The following is a 22,627-nucleotide window of genomic DNA, read 5'->3' as shown; positions in this document are numbered from 1 at the left end:
GTCATAGTTTATTTGCTTCTAGTGATATCTCAAAACTTCTGACCCACAAAAATTGTTAACAATTGCATAAAGTAAAAGGAAACTAAACTTACGCTATTCATTTCTGTCTTCACTTTAAATTCCATTTCTTTCATGTTTTTTATACTCAGAGTCTTTGCTCTAGAATTAAAGCAGATAGAAAATAAATGTCATTTCCTACTCACTACATTAACTATGAAGAAGTAAAAAGGATAAAGCAATTTATCTTAACAATGGGAACATATCTAAAATGGTTAAGATCCTATATCCTATTTGTTTATGAAACATTGGTAAATCTATATTTCTCTGGGATTTTCAGGAATAGAGGGTAACAACAGAAACACCCAAGTAGAGATTTTAAAATGCAATTTACCTCATCTAGGCTCCTAGCTACAATATATCCAAGCCACAAGAGGTGAACTGACAAAAGAAAAGTTATAAGAGAGGGAGCTATATGGTATATAGTATTTGAGAAAATCTTATTTTAGAAAGTAAAGAGGGAATCAGTGACAAGATAGAACAAGATGCTAAATCTATATAGATGTATTCTGTAAAAACTCTCTAAAGGTAAAACTTAAAAAATTTTTAAAGACTATATTGTTTAACAAAAAATGTCAGTGGAAGGATGAGAAGTGAGTAAAACCATTATCAGATAATTAACAATGGGAAAACAGAGAAAGAATTGGTCAAAATAGTGGAATGGTTCAGAGATGGTCAGTAAAATGACAAAAAATGTGTTCTTCAGCAAATTATCTATCAACAAAGTATATAGTTAGATTAATATGACTTCTGAAAAATTAAATTTGCTGAATTTAATTTTCCAAATGATTATATTGTTTTATGTTTTGTGTCTCATTGCATATTACATCTCTTCAGTTAATTAAAAATACCTCTGTGGACTCATGGGCATGAACTATAGGCTAGTTACCAGAGTACTGTAGACTAGTGGTTACTAGTGGGGTGGGGAAAGAGGAGGGAGGTAGACAGGGTAAAGGGAGTCAAATATAGGGTTTAAAGGGAGAGTGTAGTGGATAAAAGGGATCAAATATATGGTAGCTGAAGGAAACTGGACACTGGGTGGTAAACACATAATAGAATATACAGATGCCAAATGATTATGTACACCTGAAAATTATATAATTGTATTAACCAATGTTACCCCAATAAACAATAAAAAAATTTAAAAAATACCTCTGTGATGCAGTGTATGAAAATGGGGTTAATTTATTTACTTCAATAGATTTTGTGTATTCTATTTTATAGTGCTGACAAAATATTTTTCTTCATTAAGACCAACATTATATATATATATAATGTTTTATCTACATTATATATATAATGTAGATAAAAATCTTTTCTTTTTGTCTCCAATTTTCTGATGCCAAATAAAAAATAAAATTGTAGTACTATACATTCCACAAAAATAAAAGTAACTGACAACACTATATGCTTTGCCGCTGTGTCAGAATAAACAAAGTATCTTACTTTGGGAAGCGACCAATCACAATAGCTGTGGTACAGACAACACCAAACAGCAGTCCCACATTGGCAGCAAAACATATTGTAAATACATATGTACTGACCCATATGCCCTGAAAGAGAAACAACAACAACAAACAAAACAAAATAGAAAATGTGAGTCCTTTGGTATTTTTGTCTTTCTCATGATTCCTAAATTCATCACAATTTTATTCTATACATTTCTGTGACCAAATCTCTCAAAAATATATTATTAATGAAATAATTAACAGAAGTCCAGGAACACAGAAACAAATCCTGGCCTCCTCAGATTCTCAGTAGTGGATGCGGAGAAAAGTAACATTTTATTTCTAGACACTGCCAACACTTAGTTCAATCCCAAACTATCACCTTATTTAAGATGTGTAAATAGCTGGTTCACTTGTATTGTTCAAAATATGCCATAATTTCCCACTGTTTTCTCATTTAATGTAATAATATTATAAGCAATTGTTTGCAAATTTTTGTTTATTCCTGATAATATTCTATTTTCTAGGATTGCTATAAAAAGAACTAACATAGTTTATAACACATAAGACTCAAAGCCTAATGTTCAAACAACTGAATCTAACAACATGATCAAAGCCACTTTTAGATAAGTCATTATAAAGATGATGATGGTAATGACGATGATGATAATTTTGGTAAGGGGCCACTTCTCGTGAAATTGTGAAAGCTAAAAAATCAGGGCTAACTTAGTTCTTGGGAACATTTCAAAATATTGCAATAAAATTCTATTTTCATTAAGTGGGAATTCCAAAATTATTATAGTTTTGCTGACCACTTGAAATTGCAATTTGCAACAAGATATTGCATTAACAGTGGCATTTCTGTTTATTGTTGGCAAAAAAATATTTTAAAAGTAAAATAATTTCTGAAATCCAAAAGGATATATTTTCTAAACACAAAATTCTGCATTTATCAAATAGTAAACCAACAAAATCTTTAAATTCTCTCTTTCCTCAAAATTATCTTCATCACTTTACTTAGGCATACAATTTTAAGTCAATATCTTTCTGTCCGGATAGGTATATTATCACTTAAAGATATTTTCAACAACATAATTCAATCCCTACACAAATGAAAGAATTAGAAACTTCTATATAATCTGAAAATAGCACAGATTCGTGTGTGTGTGTGTGTGTGTGTGTGTGTGTGTTGGGGCATGGGTTATAACAAATGTTTCCAAAGGGTCTTTTGTATTATTTATCTACACTGAGCTTAACGATGGGCTTTTTTTTTTTTTCCAAAAAACTAAGCCCTTGGAAGCAAATGGAGGGCTTTTTATCCATAAAATTCCTTTTGATATAGAAGAAACAAACATTCTAGAGTAAAAGGGAAAATATAGTTAGTTTAAGTGTTCTCATGTTAAGATCCATCACCTACAAATATAATGCTAGGTTGGCACTTACTACATCATCGTCAATCTGTCATGCGGTTGTCTATTCAAGTGCATAGACAGTCATTTGAATCTTCTATTTGTATACAGTATGTTTTTCCTTCCTAATGTATTACTTACATTACTTAATTATACACAAAACAAGCTTGCAAGTTTTTGATCATTGCTTCAACTTGCCATAATTGCTCTGCTTCTCACTGAATATTTATTGCTGACTTAACCTGCCTCAGTGTGACAGAATAAACCTCACCAAAAGCTTTCTAAGTCCAATTTCATCTAACCAACATGCATAATTTAATACAGCATAGGAAACTGAGGTTCCTGGTCCCTGTCATTCTAAAAACCACAGAGCCTGGAGGCCATTATTTTTCAGAGTAACTCAAAATTTTTATAACATTTGGTTCTATTTTTAAAGCATATTTACTCTCCTACAACATCATCTATTGTAAACCAGAGTTATAATGTTTAATTATTTCCTGGGGCTACATTTATAGCTTTGGAAAAATATCAAATGGGAATTAATAACATAGACCAGTGTTGGGTTAGAACAAATCTCAACACTATTCTGTAACAATTTCTATTAGAGATCCAAATGCTGGTTGTCACAGTTATAAGAAATTGGTTAGCTCCTTGGCCCCTAATTTTTTTATTATGTGTTCCCACTTGATCCTTTCCTTATTTTTTACTCACAGCTCCTAAAAACAGGCTAACTCCAAAGTTGATCTCGAGTAGGGAACACATAAACTCTTGTTCATTACAGAAAATGTATCAATGTAAAGAACAATTTAGCAGTTACTCAATTACTTTGCCTCTGCTAGCCTATCTGTTTTGGTGATTGATCCATATTATTAAATTTCTGTAGGTCTGAATTCCATCCCACTGTTTAGTTGCTCAAATTCAGGCCCATGAGTCAGGCCTCTATTTTGGATCCTTATTTTTTCGTGATCTCAACAGGGTTTTGATCTACAGCTCAAACTAAAATTGTTATCAAACTATAGAAATTTTAAAGAAATAGACCACATCAAAATTACAACTAAACTACAGAATTACCATCATCTTTGGGGGGGGTGGTTATCCCTCAAAAAGAGCCAGGGACATATGGGGGAAAACTGAATTGTTTGGCTTCAGGGCGAGGGCTGGAGGAGCAGCTTCCTTACAGAAAGAAGTTCTGGCAAAGGGCATTGTTCCTTTGTTAAGTCCTCCCCTGCTCAACTTGTAGACCCAGGAGGGTGCCATATCTGGATGCCACAGCTGAACAGAAGTCTTACAACTGAAGTCACACAGAACAGGCCACCTTGAGGCTGGTAGGAAGAGCAAGACGCAAAATGCATGTGACAGTTGAGAATCAGAAGAAATATTTTGGCTGTGGAGGTCCTTCTTGAAGAGCAAGGGGTTTCAGCCCCAAACCAGGCTCCCCAACCAAGAGTTCCACGCTGGGAAGAGAAGTCCCATTTCTGGCTGTGAAAACTGGCAGAATTTGTGGCAGAGTGAGACAGAAGGCTGAGGGAGTCACAGACACTCCTCTTAAAAGGCCCACATGTGGATTTACTCAGTGACAAACTCATTAGCTCTGAGCTCCAGTTCTGGGGTAGCCACTCAGAAAGAGCCAGAGACATATGGGGAAAAACTGAATTGTTTTGCTTCAGGGCAAGGGATGGAGGGACAGTTTTCTCCCAGAAAGAAGTTCTGGCAAAGGACATTTTTCCTGTGTTAAGCTCTCCCCTGCTCGACTTGCAGACCCAGGAGGGTGTCATATCTGATTCTCTATCAACCTGGCTAACACTGGTCACCCTGCCCTGGTGATTCCTTGAGACTCCACCCCTCCCAACATGTGGGCCTACCTAAACTGCTTCCAGTGGATTTTCCATATACATGGCCTGTCTAGGCTCATGCTGTGGACTTTCTTAGAATCTCTCAAAGGTTCACGAAACCTAAATAAGCAAGATCTGGTCTCAGTATGCCCTGTACCTCTTGCCGAGCAGCTCCAAGCCTGGGACTAGTGGCAGTTAGTCTCTGTTTGTGGCTTGGCCTCTCCAGGTGTATCCAAGCACAGTGTGGATGGCAGCCATCTGTGGATTGCTTGGTGGCTCTTGCCAGGAGGCATTAGGCAGGGCAAAGTCTGCAGCTAAACGTGGCCTATGGCAAGGCCCTTCCCAGGAAGCTCTGGCCTGCACACCCAATAGCTGGCTTTGGTCTGAGTTGGAGTACCAAACTTGGGATCACATCTGAGGACAACACAGCTAAAACGTAGAAAGGGCAGGCACCAGAACCCTGTTAAAGCAAATCCAGCTCTGTAGGGTCAGCCCTTGCAAAACAGCTCCTCTATTGATCATGGCCAGTCATCACAACCAATCAGCTTGAGGGTCAATCCCTCCCACTGATGGGCAAACAGCAGCCAAGGCTCAACTACAAAGGAGGACACACACTACTCACAAAAAGGACACACCTGGAAAACCCAGCTCAGGTGACCAGGAAAGACTGTGCCACTGGGACCCATAATATACTTACTATATAAGGCCACTCTACCAAGACTGAAGACATAGCAGCCCTACTTAATACATAGAACATTATATATATATATATATATATGAGTACTATATATATATAGTACTCGGACATTAGAAAAATGAATCTTGCCATCTGTAGCAACATGGATGGACAGAGAGGGTATTGTGCTGAGTGGAGTAAGTCAGATGGAGAAAGACAAATGCCATATGTGGAATCTAAAAAGCAGGATAAACAAACAAACAACAAAAACAAGCTCATAGTTAGAGAGAACATTTTAATAGTTGTCCAACTGGAAGTGGGAGGATGGGTGAAGGGGGAAGGGGAATAGAGATACCAATGAGTAGTTACAAAATAGCCATGGGGATATAGAATATAGCAGGGGGTCCCTCCCACCCTGGGCCGCAGACCAGTACTGGTCTGTAGCCTGTTAGGAACCCAGCTACACAGCAGGAGATGAGCAGAGGTGAGCAAAGCTTTATCTGTATTTGTAGTTGTTCCCCAGTGATAGCATCACCACCTCAGCTCCACCTCAGATCAACAGGCATTAGATTCTCACAGGAGCACTGGTCTCTCATGCCAAAAAAATTGGGGACTGTTGGAGTATAGCATGGTGAATACAGTCATAATAACTAATATGGTGTCAGATCGGAACTGGGTTTATCAGGATGATCACTTTATAAGTTATATACATGTGTAATCACTGTGTTGTACACCTGAAACTAATATAATATTTTATGTTAGTTATAATTGAAAAAATAAATATATAAAAATTTTTAAAGAAGTATAAATTTCTGATTTTTCATGTGATGACTGCTTCCATGATTTTTTAAACTTTATATTTTCATATTTTTACACACACCCATATTTGGTAACTTTACTTACAGATTTAGGTTTATTCTATTTAATGAGTAATCTGAACTTATTCTACCTACTGAGTAATACAGCTTTCATCCACAAAAGTCTACATAATATTTTCACTATAAATTCTATGCCTAAATCAGTTTCTTAGCAACAAAGAAATAACTGGCCACTTCAACCATAGGAGGCCATTGTTTAGCTAAACTCAGTCACATTTAACCATAATATATCTGTTATATCCATGTCATCTTTCTCAATCCTATTTTTTGCCCACACTGTATTGCCTACTAACTCCAACTTTTCAACTACTACCTCTATGTAGAAGCCTAGCAATTCTGAGCTATTAAACCATTTTTCAAACTGTCTACCAAATATCTTCAAAGTTTATATATTTAAATGCAAACTCATTATCTTCAGACCAAAATCTGCCCTTCCTCCAATGTTCCCTTTCAGTTATAACACTAATATTTTTTTAAGACACTACTATCAGAAACCTTGGAATCATATTTTACTATTTCTCTTTTTTCAGTTACTTGTCCAAACTTTTTCCAAATTCTATGTTATTAATAAAAATATCTCAAACCATAGCCTCATCTCAATTCACTGATAATACTCTAGTTCATACTTTACTGTTGTTCCCCTATACTATGCTGAGAGTCTCCTACTTAACTACCTGCATTTGCTATCAGTATTGTAAATCATTTGCCATACTACTGCCAGAATTACCTTTCTGTGGTAAAGATTCAAATATCAGATTTAGGTAGTATATTAAGGGCCTTTTTACTCCACTTTCCTCTATTAAAAACCCACCAAAAACTATTTTTAAAAAATAAATATATAAAGAGGAAAATTCAGTTGCAGTGAAACAAGAACATGGTCACAACCCATAATACAAAATATGGTGCAGACTTGCCAAATACTGTAAAATTTGGAAGATATCAAGGAGGACACTGGAAGTTAGCAAATTTATCCTTAAAGTTCAATTAATTCTAAATTTCTCCATAATGTCATGATTTAGAAAAATCTATACAATAATCTTCTGATAAGATCTTTAAGTTCCAGGGGCAATGGCGAGCCACCAGAGAAAAAGGAAATGTATCCATATGTTATTTATTTGATATCATAGAAAGATAAGCAGTGAAGTGAATCACTTGCAACCTAACTTCCTAACCAAAGGAGACTGACGGAGGTGAAGTAAGGTGAAGAGTGGAGAGGAGACAGCAAGTGTCAGATCACCAGAGAGCCCGTGATTTGTGAAGCCTTGTTTGAACCAGAAACAAATCATCAGATTATCTACCTAAAAATCAGAGCTATAGGCTGTTATACCTCACTTGCTACCTATTGTCCTCTCCCCATTATTTTCAGCAAATAGCTTCGTTCATTTAAAATTCATTATAATCATACAGAAATCAGCAAGGAATATATTCATAGAAATGGAGAAAGAAAGAAAAAAATAATGAAACAGAAGATAGACCTAGACATGTAATAGGCAATATAATCTTGGGAAGAAAAACCCCTCAAAAATAGATATGAAGCTTCAAAGAAAAAAAAAATTTATTTAAAAAAAAATGACTATGGCCATGCGACCCTAAACAAGTCTGATCCTGTCTGATCTTGGAAGCTAAGCAGAGTCAAGCCTAGTTAGTACCTGGAGGGGAGACCATCTAGGAAGAGCAGGTGCTGTAGGTGTAAAAAAAATAAAAAATAAGGGATTGTAAACTGATAAGTTCCTTGCAATCTGTGAGGTCAACCAAGGGTTGCCTCACATAAACAAACAAACAAACAAACAAACAGATGAATGAATAAATAAAAGAGGTAAAAAGCAAGCTAGAAAATTTTAGGAAAGGAATTTGATAGAAATAAAAACATTACAGAGATAGAAGATTGGGAAGAAAAATGGTGGACTATTTAAAGCAGGATTTGTCTCCTCCCAGGTCTACATTGAAATTGCAACTAAATTATAAAATAATCAACATGGAGAATCACCTGATGTCCAGCTGATTGTAACATCTACATCTGATAACATAAAGGAATCACACCAAAGCCTGTAGGAGAAGCAAAGTCCAGAATTGGGACTCAGACTCATACCTGCGGGAGGAAGAGAATCACAGAGAGGGAGAGTGAGGCTGCAGGGGCTCTACTGAAGGAGAGGGGTTGTCCTGGTCTCATCTGAGAGCTCCTCAGCCCAGGGTCCTAGCCCATGGAAGAGGAGATTCCAATAACTATTGCTGCAAAAACCAGAGGAAATTCTGGCCATCTGGGTGAGACAGAAGGAGACTGAAACCCTAGGTACCCCTTTGAAAGGTCTGCAGACAGGCTTTCTAAACTTCAAACACTGACCCGGGACACTGGCAGTGGGTCAGAGGCTCACATGGGATTCATACCGAGAAAGTCTGCATTACCTGGCACCAGAATAAGGGCTGGAAGGGCAGCCACCATTGTGCCTATTCCAACCCCCCTACCAGGCAATCTGCAGGCCACTGCAGCTTGACTATGCAAACCTGTCTCACAGGGCAATTAGGAAGCACTGGCCTGAGGAGATCAGACTGCCCCACCTAACCTTCAGATTACCTGGGACTTTTGTTGCTGGATGGCTGCCATGCCCTGCACTGATTCAGGGCCAAGCATTTACAGTTGGCAGTCAGAACTGTGAGCAATATTTCCAAGATAGGTTAAGGCAGATCACTGCTGCCAACACGAACTTGGGCAGATCTTGGGGATCTGTGGGCTGGTACCAGACAGCAGCTGGTCATTCTGTGATCTGGGACGTCAGCGGGAACTGGAACTGTTACAAAAGCTGCCTAAAGACTGAGGCTGTATTGATCTGACTGCCATTGTCTCTCTGAGACCCAGCCCCATCCTACAATTTGCCCCAGGCAGCTCATTGAGAGTGAACTGCCAGAGCCCTGCCCCTCATCCTTGGCTCTCCCAATCCACACAGGCAACAAACATTGGCTAGCACAGGGTGAGCACTGCAAGGAAATCTGTGGCAGGCAGACCTCTGCTGCCTGCAAGAGTTGCAATATTGCATATGGGGAGTGCAGGGATCTGTGGAACAGCCCCAGAAGGTAATTGATCTCACTGTGATCTGTGAGTACAGCAGAACAGGCACAAAAGTTTCAGCAAAACTGAGGCTGTATTGGTCTGACAGTTCTTGTCTCCCTGAGATCCCGCCTCATCAAAGCCACAAAATGCCTGTAGCCCATTGACAGGCAGCCTCCTATGCCCTGCATGAGAGCTGTATGAGAGCTGGGGTTGTGCAGTCTGCATAAGCAACAGACTTTGGCTAGTGCAGTGAGCACATTTCAGGAAGAATAGTTGTGGGCAGACCACTGCTGCTTGTACGAGCTGCAATATCTCTTGAGGGGATTACAAGGATCTGTACTGGCCTGACAGCCCTTGACTTCCTGAGTTTCTGTCCTATCCAATACACAAAGTGCCCACTGCACATTGATAGGTAGCTGCCCCTGCCCTCCAGTGGTGCATTCAGGCCCACGATGGGCAGCAGATGACCCTGCTACCATTGGAAATTTGTACAAGGAGCCACAGAGACAGCATTGGCATGTAAACTGAACTGCAGTGGCAGGGGGAAATTTACTCAATAGACCCAGGAGACTTCCTGGGTCCCTGCACCACACAACATGCATATCACCCAGAGGCTCATCCAATTTCAGAGACTTTCAGGCAACTGACAGGCTGTATCAGGCTTTGAGAAACACTGGTCCCTCTCCTAAACTGCCATTAGTCAGGGATGGGAGATGACTGGACTGCTATCTACAACATTGTCTCTTCCACTTACCTATAGATCAAGCATAGGCTACAACCATTTACGGATCACTTTATAGTTCCCATGGGGTAACCTTAAGCAGTCAAAAGCAGTGGCTGACCATGGCCTACTGGGGAGCCTCTCCCAAAGGGCCACAAAACCAACACATCTGGAGGCTGGCACCAGATCAAAACAAAGCAACTTCTGACTAGCCCCATTAGCAGTACACACAAAGGGTGGTTGCAACAAGTACACAAACCTGCTAGGGCAAATCTCACTCAGTGAGGTCAGCTCTCACACAGCAACTCTTACCCTGTGGGTGCAGCCAATTCTCAGAATTAGTCAGCCTTAGCATTAAACTCCTCCACTGATGTATTAACAACAGTAAAGGTTTGGTGACAACAGAAGATCACACACAACTCACACAAAGATCTCATCCAGTACCCCTGGCATAGGGGGTCAGAGAAAGTGTGACACTAGGCCACATAGGACACCTTCCACATTAGGCCATCTGGCTAAGGCTGAGAGACAAAATAAATATTCCTGACAAATAGAGAGGCTAATAAAGTGAGAAAACAAAGAAACATGCTACAAATAAAACAATAGGGAAAACTCCAGAAAATAAGCTAAATGAAATGGAAGCAAACAACCTAACAGAGACAGAGTTCATAGTAATGGTTATAAGGATGCTCAACAAACTTATGGAGAGAATGGATGAGCACAATGAGAACTTCAACAGAGAGATAGTAATCATAAAAAAGGACATAGAAACTATAAAGAAGGACCAGACAGAAATGAAGAATACAATAACTGAAATGAAGAATACGCTAGAAGGATTCAACAGTAGATTGGACAAAGTGGAAGATCTAATCAGTAAACTGAAAAACAAGGTAGCAGAATACACCTAATCAGAAAAACAAAAAGAAAAACATTTTTTTAAATGAGAATAGTTTAAGAGACCTCGGAACAACATTAAGCGTAACAATATCTGGGTCATAGGAATAACTGAAGCGGAAGAGAGAGAGTAAGAGATTGAGAATCTATTTGAAGAAATTATGACAGAAAACTTCAGTAAACTGGCAAAGAAATTAGATATGCAAGTTCAAGAATCACAGAGTCCCAAACAAGAGAAATTCAAACAGATCCACATCAAGACACATCATAATTAAAACACCAAAGTTCAAAGAAAAAGAGAGAATCCTAAAAGCAGCAAGAGAAAGGCAGCTAGTTACTTACAAGGGTATCCCCACAAGAATGTCTGCTGATTTTTCAATGGAAACTTTGCAGACTAGAAGGCACTGGCAAGAAATATTCAAAGTTATGAAAAACAGGAATCTGCAACCACACATACTCCACCCAGCAAGGCTTTCGATTAAAATGGAAGGTGAAATAAAGAGCTTCCAAGACAGAAAAAAAGCTTAAGAAACTCATCATCAACAAGCCAGTATTACAAGAAAGGTTAAAGGGACTTCTATAAAAAGAGAAGGGTAAAAAAGAAAATATTTATAACGTATACAAATAATAAAATGGCAGTAACTATATACACATCAGTAATTACTTTAAATGTAAACAGATTAAATGCCGCAATCAAAAGATATAGGGTAGCCAAATGGATAAGAAAATAAGATCCACGCGTATGCTGTCTACAAAAGACTCACTTCAAATCAAATGACACTCACAGACTGAAAGTAAAGAGATGGAAAAAAATATTTCACGTAAATGGAAATTAAAAAAAAAAAAAGCCAGAGGGGTGAACATTATATCAGATAAAATAGACTTTAAAATAAGAGACAAAGAAGAGCATTACGTAATGATAAAGTGATCAATAAATCAAGTGATCAATAAATCAAGAGGACATAACCTAACATATTTGCACCCAACATAGGAGCACTTACATACATAAAGCAATTATTGACTGACATAAAAGGAGAGATCAACAGTCATACACTCATAGTAGGAGACTTTAACACCTCATTGACATTAATGGACAAATCTTCCAGGCAAAGAATCAACAAGAAAACAATGGGCCTAAAAGACACACTAGACCAAATGGATTTAATGGTATTTTCAAAGCATTTTTACCCCAAAGCAGCAAAATATATATTCTTCTCAACTGCACATGGAACATTTTCTAGGATAGACCACATATTAGGACACAAAACAAGTTTCAATAAATTTAAGAAGATCGAAATCATATCAACCATCTTCTTTGATCAAAATGGTATGAAACTAGAAATCAACTACAAGAAAAAAAACTGAAAAATACACAAACACATGGAGGCTAAATAGCATGTTATTAAACAATGAATGAGTTATTAATGAGATCAAGGAGGAAATCAAAAGATACTAGAAACAAATGAAAATGAAAAGACAATGATTCAAAATCTATGGGACACAGTGAAAGCAGTCCTAGGAGGGAAATTCATAGCAATATAGGTCTACCTACAGAAACAAGAAAAAGCTCAAATAAACAATCTAACCTTACACTAAAAAGAACTAGAAAAAGAACAGCAAACAAAACCCAAAGTGAATAGAAGGAAAGAAATAATAAAGATCGGAGTGGAAATAAATAAAATAGAGTCTATAAAAATAATACAAAAGATCAATGAAACCAAGAGCTAGTATTTTGAAAGGATAAACAAAATTGACAGACCCTTAACTAGACTCATCAAAGAAAAAAGAGAGAGGACTCAAGTAAATAAAATCAGAAATAAAAGAGACATAACTATGGACTCTACAGAAATACAAAGAATCCTAAGACAATAAGAAAAAAGAGAGAATGCCAACAAATTGGACAATCTGGAAGAAATGGACAGATTCCTAGAAATATACAATCTCCCAAGATTGAGTCAAGAAGAAACAGAAAATCTGAACTGACCAATTACCACAAATGAAATAGAATCAGTAATCAAAAACTTCAACAAAAAAAAAAAGTCCTGGACCAGGTAGCTTCATAGGCAAATTTTACCAAACATTCAAAGAAGAATTTGCACTTATTCTTCTGAAACTTATCCAAAAAATTAAAGAAGAGGGAAAGCTTCCTAACTCCTTTTACAAGGTCACCATTACCTTGATTCCAAAACTAGACAAAGACATTACAAAAAGAGAAAACTGTAAGTCAATATCTCTTACGAATATTGATGCAAAAGTCCTCAACAGAATATAAGCAATCTGAATTCAGCAATACATTAAAAATATCATACATCATGATCAAGTTGGATTTATTCCTGGGAAGCAAGGTTGGTACAACATCCACAAATTAATTCATGAGATACACCACATTAACAAATCAAAAAATAAAAACCATATGATCATATCAATAGATGCAGAAAAAGCATTCAACAAAATCCAGAATACATTTATGATAAAAACTCTCAGCAAAGTGGGAATAGAGGGGATATACCTCAAAATAATAAAGGCCATATACGACAAACCTACAGCTAACATCATATTCAATGGAGAAAAACTAAAGGCATTTTCTTTAAGATCAGGAACAAGATAAGGATGCCCACTTTCACCACTCCTTTTTAACATTGTATTGGAAGTCTTAGCCACAGCTATCAGACAAGACAGAGAAATAAAAGATATCCGAATTAGAAAGAAATAAAGGTTTCGTTATCTGCTGATGACATGATACTATATAGAGAGAACCCTAAAGATTCCACCAAAAAACTGTTAGAACTGATCAATGAATTCAGTAACGTAGCAATAAATATTCAGAAGTCAGTAGCATTTTTATACATCAGTGATGAACTTTTGGGAATAGAAATTAAGAAAACAATCCCATTTACAATTGCATAGAAAAACTATAAAACACCAGGAAATCAAATTCACCAAGGAGGTAAAAGACCTGTTCTGAGAAAATTATAAGTCATTGAAAAAGAAATTGAGAAAGATACAAATAAATGGAAGCATAAACTGTTCTCATGGTAGGAGGAATCAACATCATTAAAATGGCCATACTACTCAAAGCAATCTATGATTCATTGCAATCCCTATCAAAATACCAATGGCATTTTTCAGAGAGCTAGAACAAATAATCCTAAAATTTACATGGAACTATAGATGATCCTGAATAGCACAGCAATCTCGATAAATAAGAACAAAGTTGGAGGTATCACACTACCTTATATCAAACTATACTATAAGGCTACAATAATCAAAACTGATGGTTCTGGCATAAAAAGAGATACATTGATCAATGGAATAGATTAGAGAGCTCAGAAATCAATCTTCGTCTATACACTCACTTAATATATGACAAAAGAGGAAAGAATATACAATGGGGTAAAGACAGTCTCTTCGATAAATGATGTTGGGAAAATTGGACAGATACATGCAAAAAAAAGAAACTGGACCACCTTCTTACACAGTATACGGGAATAGACTCAAAATAAATTAAAGACTTAAGTGTAAGACTACAAACCATAAAACTTCTAGAAGAAAATATAAACAGTAAACTCTCTGATATTACTAACAGTAATTTTTTGGGGGGGGGAGGGGATTTATCTTCCTGGGCAAGAGAAACAAAAGAATAAATAAACAAATGGGACTGCATCAAACTAAAAAGTTTTCGTACAGCAAAGGAAACCATCAACAAAACTAAAAGATAGCTTACTAATTGGAAGAAAATATTTGCTTATGATACATCTGGTAAGAGGTTAATATCCAAAATATATAAAGAACTCATACAACTCAAGAACAAAAAAATCAAACAATCCAATTTAAAAAATGGTCAGAAGACCTGAACGGATACTTCTTCAAAGAGAAAATACAGATGGCTAATAGACATATGAAAAGATGCTCAAGGTCACTAATCATCAGAGAAATGCAAATTAAAATCACAATGAGGTATCACCTCACACCTGTCAGAACGGCTATCATCAATAAATAAAAAAACAAAATGCATTGGAGAAGATGCGGAGAAAAGGGAACCCTCATACATTGTTTGTGGAATTCCAAATTAGTGCAGCTGCTATGGAAAACAATATGGAGTTTCTCAACAAATTAAAAATGGATATACCTTTTGACCCAGCAATTGCCCTTCTGGGTATTTATCCAAGAAAAACCAAAAGAATAATTTGTAACAATCTATGCACCCCAATATTCATGGCAGTACAATTTACAAATAGCCAAGATATGGAAGCAACCTAAATGCTCATCAGCAGATGATTATATAAAGAAGTTATAGTTTATATATACAATGGAATAGTACTCAGCCGTTAAAAAAATTAAATCTTACCATTCACAATGACATGGATGGACCTAGAGGTTATTATGCTCAGTGAAATAAGTCAGACAGAGAAAGATAAATGCCATATAGTTTCACTTATATGCGGAATCTAAGGAACAAAAAGAACAAACTAATCATAAATGAACACAAATATAGTGGACTATTTGGTGATGGACAGAGAGGAGAGGGTTGGGGGCTGGGAGAATGCGGCGAAGGGTTAAAGAAGTACAAATTAGAGGTTGAGAGATGGTCACGGGGATGGGGAGCATGGCATAGGGAATGTAGTTAGCATTAATATATTGGCTAGGTGGAAAACCAGAGGAAAGAAGGAGCAATTAGGGGGATAGTTTTATAAACTATATAAATTTGAAACTAATTAAAATAAATAAATAAATTTAAAAAACATGTACTGTATATTTGAAACTAATTAAAATTAATTAATTTAAAAAAACGTTACAGAGATAAAACCCAAATTTAAAGCTAAAAATGGGATTTTCATAGCCAGAAATACATAATCAGAAATACAGTGAAAAGTCCAGAGAAACCACACACACACACACACACACACACACACACACACACACACTAATCATGGGAAAATTATATATATGAAGAAAAATAATAAAATTGACAAATACATAATTCATTAACAGGACAGAACAAGTAGATTTGAAAAATATTTAAAGATTTATTTGGAAAAAAATTTTCTATGTAATTATTGATTCTGAGATCAAGATGATATGTCACTTTCATAGAAATTTGATACTGGGTATTCAACTAAAAGAAATATTCTTATTAATACCAAACTTCATAGGTAAGAAAGAACTTCTTGAACATCTCTTTAGAAAAACAAACTCACATAAAGTAAAAAGATATCATGTTGATATGTGATTTCTCTGCCTTATCTTTCAATGCCTAAATGTAATATCAAGTCTAAAAAGTCCTGAGGGAAACATTTTAGACTCAGTCAGAGACTTTCTTCTAGTATAAGAAGAAAACAGGTGGCTGTTTTCACCATGCTCAGGGAGTATAAACTACATAAGCCTCTTTGGTGATGACATACAGAAAACAAAGTGATGAATGGAAATAACTCGGGAATGAGAACCTATGTAAAAAAAAAAAAAAAAAGACTAAAGGTAACCACTAAATGCATTTAAACAGTATTCCATGTTCTATAACTCAGTGAATGATGTCATCTTCCTCCAGCGATGCTCCTAACTAAAAACTTAGAAGTCATTCTAGACTGCTGCACTTTATATGATGAATTGGTGGTGAGGGCTAAATAATGGAACATTTTTAATGTTTTTCAAATCTACTTCCTCCTCTTGAATCTCACGATTTCAGTTTTGGTTCAGGTCTTCCTCATTTGTTTGCCCGAATTACTAAAGCAGTGCTCCAACTGCTGCATACTTTATCAGTTTGATCCATCTTCCTCAAATTACTTAAGTAATCTTCCCAATACATAAATCATATCTCTATTTCCCCTTTCAGTGATACCTCGCTGCCTTCAAGATGAAGTCTAGTCTTCTCTGTAGGACATAGCAACCTTTTCTAGTCCAACCCATTCTTAACTTTTTCAACCCTGTCTGTTTTTACTACCACCCTCATACTATATGTTCTACCCATAATTTCCTGGAAGAAACCTCTGGTGACACCTCTCCACTTCATATATGGTAATGTGCTCTCTCTTAGGTGATTACTGAGTTTCTTAGAAACACCTTTATTATAGGATTATCAAATAGCTTATTGATTAAATGTGCATCTATTTCCATGTGCTACCTCACATACATCACCTTTAAAAAGTCACAATCCTCTAGTAGCCTGGCTAATTTTGGCCTCTTGGCCTGTCTAAAAAATATTGTTCCTTCAAGTCACATTTCAGCTCTGTTGTGAGAGTCTTTCACATTAACCCAGTCCAAATTAAATGTCCCAGTCTCTAATTCCCCCCATCACTAAGCTTATACTTCTGCTTCTAGTTCATGTTGTAGTATGCTTTGCATAAGTGTCTGCTTCCTGCACAAACATAAATATCAAGAGTGGGTAAGTAGTTCTTTATTCATCTTTGTATTACCCATGGCACCCCACATTATACTTTGGTAGGAGCTAAGTAATTTTAAGCCTTAGAAGGAATATGAAAGTAGGCACCAGCATAAAGAATCCTCCAAAGTCTCAGAGCAAAAAAATCTGAAGGAGAAGAAATACATAGAAAATTTTATTTCCATAATGGTGAGCTTCATAGTAGAGCCAAACAGAGGGTACTCATGAAATACTTCACTCATAGTGAAGAGGTAAAGAATTCTGGATGTTCGTGCATAGAGGCTTTTCTCTAGGATAAGTAGGTTAAGCATTTCTGTTAGTAGAAGCCACACTTTATCATTCTTCAGTATAATTTAATCTGTTGCTGGCAATATCCTATTAACATAACGATCCTCTCAATGTAACCCATTTAAAACACAGTTCATGAGACTTTTTATATTTAGAATGAATATGATCACTATTAATATGTTCACCCCATATCAATGTAGTACATATATCTTAGCAATTAATGCTGGTTTTTCATACATGTTATAAATGGTAACATTTCTATTAGTCTACATTTCTTTGATTAGCTTCACTGTTAAAATCAATTCATAGAAAAAATTAGGAACCCCCAATCCACTCATGTTAGTTAGCATTTCTTTAAAAGTTCTCAAACAACACGTCAATCAAAATTTGACAAAATTCCATGCCATATAAGAAAAAAGACATTTTATATTTTAATGTTTTTATTAGGATTTTGAAAAAGTAAATGGTAGTTCATAAAGTATACAAGTCTCAAATGATTAAAACTTATTTTCTTAAAACTGAAGTATTAAAAGTTATTTTATAACATGTGTTTAAGCCAAAGAGGAAAATTTTAGGTCAAATTTCTACTTACCCAATCGATTTTATCCACATTCCAATATTTTTTTAAATCCCGAAACTGTATTAACATTCCCTTCAGTCCCACGACAATAATACTTGCAAGAACACACTACAAATAAGAAATAAGTTGATGAACAAACAATATAAAGATTTTAATCTAAATTTAAAAGACTAAAGTTATTTTTATTCATTTGTTTTTAAAATACTTACTAGAGAAAAGCAATCACCATTTAGAAGAATAAAATAATATTTATTTTGTTTAGGACTAACCTATTTCAGGAATATAATGACAATTCTAGAAAATCACAGGGTAGAATTTGTGTCATTCTAAAAAATTAGGAAGAAGGAAAAAGAAATAAATGATAAGGATGAATGTCATAATGATTGCTATATGTCCTCTTAACTTTATAATAATTATTTATAACCATTTGTTTGAAGTTTGTTGGTTGCAGAAATTAAATATATCATGTATTTCTTTACAATTGTCTTAAGTATCAATTATATGGTTTCACCTGAAGGTATTTATAACTCTCTTGAAAAGTAAACTTAATTATTGAAAGATCCTCTAGTGGAAATGATTTAATCTCACTATATAAATGAAGAATTAGAACAAGAAGGGCTGAAACTGTCTCTGGCTCTATGAAGACCAGGATCTTACTTGTGTAACTTTCATGCCTCAGACTTATTAAAGGCAAGGTGAACCACTGGTACTAGTGTTCTGAGTCACTTTTTATAAAGATATGCTAAAGGTGGCAAGATGCATTCTGTTCCCTACTCTCTTGCCCACTACACATTTTTTAACAGCTCAAGTTCTGATAAAATTTTTCTCTTTAAATGACCACAGAATAAATTGAATTCCACTATGCTATTTTTATACAAGAGCCTAATAATTAGAAAATAGTCATGGTACCCTCGCATTCTTCGCCTATCAAATGCCATCTTTTTCCATTTCTCCTTCATTAACTCATTAATTTTGTCACATGAATGACACATGAATCATTAATGGGTGACACATTAGGATCATTGAAGTTACTCTTTTAAGAAATGTTAATACACAATAATTCTCATTTAAAGTAAATTTAAAAAGTAGATCATGAAAATGGATTACTGTACCATGGGCAGCCAGTAAAGCAAAGGTCCTATTGCATAAATGACCATCAGGACGAAAATGCAAGATATTAGACAAGCCACCTGTAAAATACAAGACGTACAAAAAAACCTTGAACTTTCTTATTATTCCAAAGTTATAGGGGGAAAATATAATTCTTAGTTTATCTTGTTTAGAAGAGATAAGCTGTAGGCATGTGATTGTTAAATTGCATAGGATCATTATCTATATTTTGCAACTGACAGAACCCAAACATAAGAGCTGACAAACTAGTACAATCAAATTAAGTTAATGACAAGAGAAAAGTAATTCCACACTAAGAAATAGGACATCATCAACTTTTACCAAATGTTACATTGATGGCTTTTTGTAGTTGTTTTATGGTGAAGGTGGCACTTTAATTAAAAGCCTTTTAACCTGCTGTTCAGCTTGACTCCTCTGCTCGCTTCCTAGGGAGTTGTTTGGGTAATAACTGAGCACTCAGTTTAGGGTTTTTCTTTGCCGATGATAAATTTTCTTTCTTTTTTTTTTTTTTTTTTTGAGAGAGTTATTTGTTAGGAAGCACTCTCATATGAAACAGTTTTATGGAATATGGGAGAAGTCTCTGCAGTGAAACAGACTTAATTTTATTAATCCTGAAAAGTCACTAGTATCTTGTTCTAACCAACTCAATCTGCCGACAAAAGACAATTCAAATCACATGACTCCTAGCTGTGCTCCACTTGATGGAGAACCTGATTTCACATAAGCAAATATTCATGACTAAATAAAAACACTGGGCCAAACTATCAGTCTAACAGGAGAAAAATAGACCAAAAAGCTGACTAGAATATCATTATAAAGAAATAAGAGTGAATCGGGACCTATTCGAATGGCTAACATTAAAAATAAGTATATAAACAAATAAATAATCAATTAACATTAAGGGCTGGCAAGGGTTTAGAGCAACTAAAGTTCCCAGACATTGCTGGTAGGAATGGAATATGGTGTAGCCACTTTGAAAACAGTTTAGCAGTTTTTTATGAAGTTATGCATATACTAACTATATATCCCAGAACTATTTAAGAAAAATAAAAACATATGTCTATGCAAATATGTATATGTGAATACTTATAAAAGCTTAATTAATAAACACTAAAATTTGTAAAAAGCTGAAATGTCCATTAATTGGTAAATAGAAAAACAAATTGTGGTATATTATTACAGTAGAATACTATTCAGCAATACAAAAGAACAGGCTATCAATGTATGCAACAGCAGGTATGAAACTCAAAACTATTAACTAAGTGAAAGAAGCTAGACACAAGTTTCTTCCATATTTAGTGGAACTTATTGCCAGCACTCCCTAGCATATAAAGGAGAAAAATCTCTTTGTGAGAATTAAGTCATTAGAAAACTAAAGATTGCCTATAAAAAAAAAGTTACAGTGCATATCAAACTGACACTAAACTGATAATTTAGTAATAACTGATGATTTTATATGATAAGAACTTTTAAACAAAATATTATGCCTACAAGAGACTCACTTTAGACTGAAAGATACTTACAGACTGGAAGTCAAGGGATAAAAAAGATATTCATGAAAATGGAAATGAAAAAAAGATCTGGGATAACAATACTTATACCAGACAAAATAGACTTTAAAAGAAAAGCTTTAAAAAGAGACACAGAAGGACCCAGTAATTCCACTTCTGGGTATTTAACTGAAGAAACCCAAAATACTACCTTGAAGAGACATGTAAATCATGTGTTCATGGCAGCATTATTTACAATAGCCAAGATATGGAGGCAACCTGAGTGTCCATTAATGGATGAATGGATAAACAAGTGATACATGTGGGTACGTATATACATACACATATTGGAATACTACTCAGTCATAAAAATAAATAAAAATCAATCAATTAATTAATTAATTAATTAATAAGTGAAAAATGAATGAAACCTTGCCATCTGCAATATGTGGATGAACCTAGAGGGTATTGTGCTGCATAGAGTAAGAGAAAGACAAATACTATATGATTTCACTTACATGTAGAATCAGAAAACAAAATAAACAAAACAGAAACAAACTCGTAGAAACAGAGAACATTTTGAGGGTTGCCAGACAGGAGGGGGCTTGAGGAAGTGAAAGAGGGGTAGTGATTAAGAAATACATATTGGTAGTTACAAAATAGTCATGAGTGTGTAAATTATAGCATAAAGAATATAGTCAATAATATTGTAATAACTGTGTACATCTTCAGCTGGGTATTTTCAAGGTGATCACTTTGTAAGTTATATAAATGTCTAATCACTATGTTGTATACCCAAAACTAATATAATATTGTATGACAACCATAAAAATAAAAAATATTTTGAAAAAAGATAAGTTTCTACAGAAATATTGATAATATTTAATGAGTCGATTAGTGAAATAATCAACAAATATAAGGTTCTTTAGTTAGTTGTCCTTAGCCTAAGAATTGAAGAGTTTTTAATTCTTCTAGATTGATTTACTGGGTATAAGTCTAGTCCTTTAAAGATATAGAGCTATCTAAGGAATTGTTTTATGAAGTCTTCACACACAGAAAACTGGTTTCATAAAGAGCCTATTTATAACAAAACTTTCAAGACTTGGTTTATCCAGTGCCGTCAGCAAACCATTTCAGTTCAGTTATCAGTTATACCCACATAAACTTAACAGTTGCCATGCTAAAAGTCTAAAATGATTACTATGGGAAAACATCCTTTATTTGGATATGCACATAACAGATTCCTTCTCTGTGGAATTTTTTTCATCTTTATTGAAATTTAATAGACAATTAGTTGCTTGTATTTACATTTTACAATTGAATGAGTTTTTTCAATTATAGTTGGCATACAATAACATACGTTTCAGTTGTAAGCATAGTGATTAGAGATCCACATAACACACAAAGTGATCACCCCACTAAATCTAGTATCCCTTTTTCCCCTTACATATTTATTACATTATTTTCCTTATGCTACACTTTATATCTCCATGTCTATTTTGTAACTATCCATTTGTACTTCTTAATCCCTTTGCCCTTTTTTCCTCTGTGCAATTTAATGGGAATTGTTGAACAGATTAGTGACCATCTCAACAAGCAGAACAGTATAAAATACTCTGTTGCCAAGCCTTATTCCCCTGAACTAGTGTTTTATTACATTTCTTTTATTTCTTCAGAAATCCGATGAATAGAAAACCATGCCGAAAATAACTCTTAAATGGAAAATCCTTAGAAAAGTTCTGTTGTTCTAATCATTCAAATGTATGGCCTTTGGAACAGAGAAGACCTCTTCTCCATTCTT

The 22,627-nt window shown here is 35.2% G+C and overlaps 1 protein-coding gene across 1 annotated transcript in view; it reads right to left on the bottom strand.

Moving 5' to 3' along the window:
* SLC26A7 (solute carrier family 26 member 7) overlaps positions 1 to 22,627 on the bottom strand; it is a 129,423-nt gene that overhangs the window by 30,341 nt on the left and 76,455 nt on the right. Inside the window, exons 10-13 of the mRNA XM_006916681.2 lie at positions 19,318 to 19,395; positions 18,218 to 18,313; positions 1,504 to 1,610; positions 93 to 159 (exon numbers count right to left, since the gene is read on the bottom strand). Coding sequence (XP_006916743.1) covers positions 93 to 159; positions 1,504 to 1,610; positions 18,218 to 18,313; positions 19,318 to 19,395 — 348 coding nt within the window. The remainder of the gene's footprint in view (positions 1 to 92; positions 160 to 1,503; positions 1,611 to 18,217; positions 18,314 to 19,317; positions 19,396 to 22,627) is intronic.

Source organism: Pteropus alecto, unplaced genomic scaffold, assembly GCF_000325575.1.
Source record: "Pteropus alecto unplaced genomic scaffold, ASM32557v1 scaffold164, whole genome shotgun sequence".
NCBI classification, from domain to species: domain Eukaryota; kingdom Metazoa; phylum Chordata; class Mammalia; order Chiroptera; family Pteropodidae; genus Pteropus; species Pteropus alecto.
Note: the sequence above shows the minus strand (reverse complement) of the source record. Positions and strands in the feature narration are given on the sequence as shown.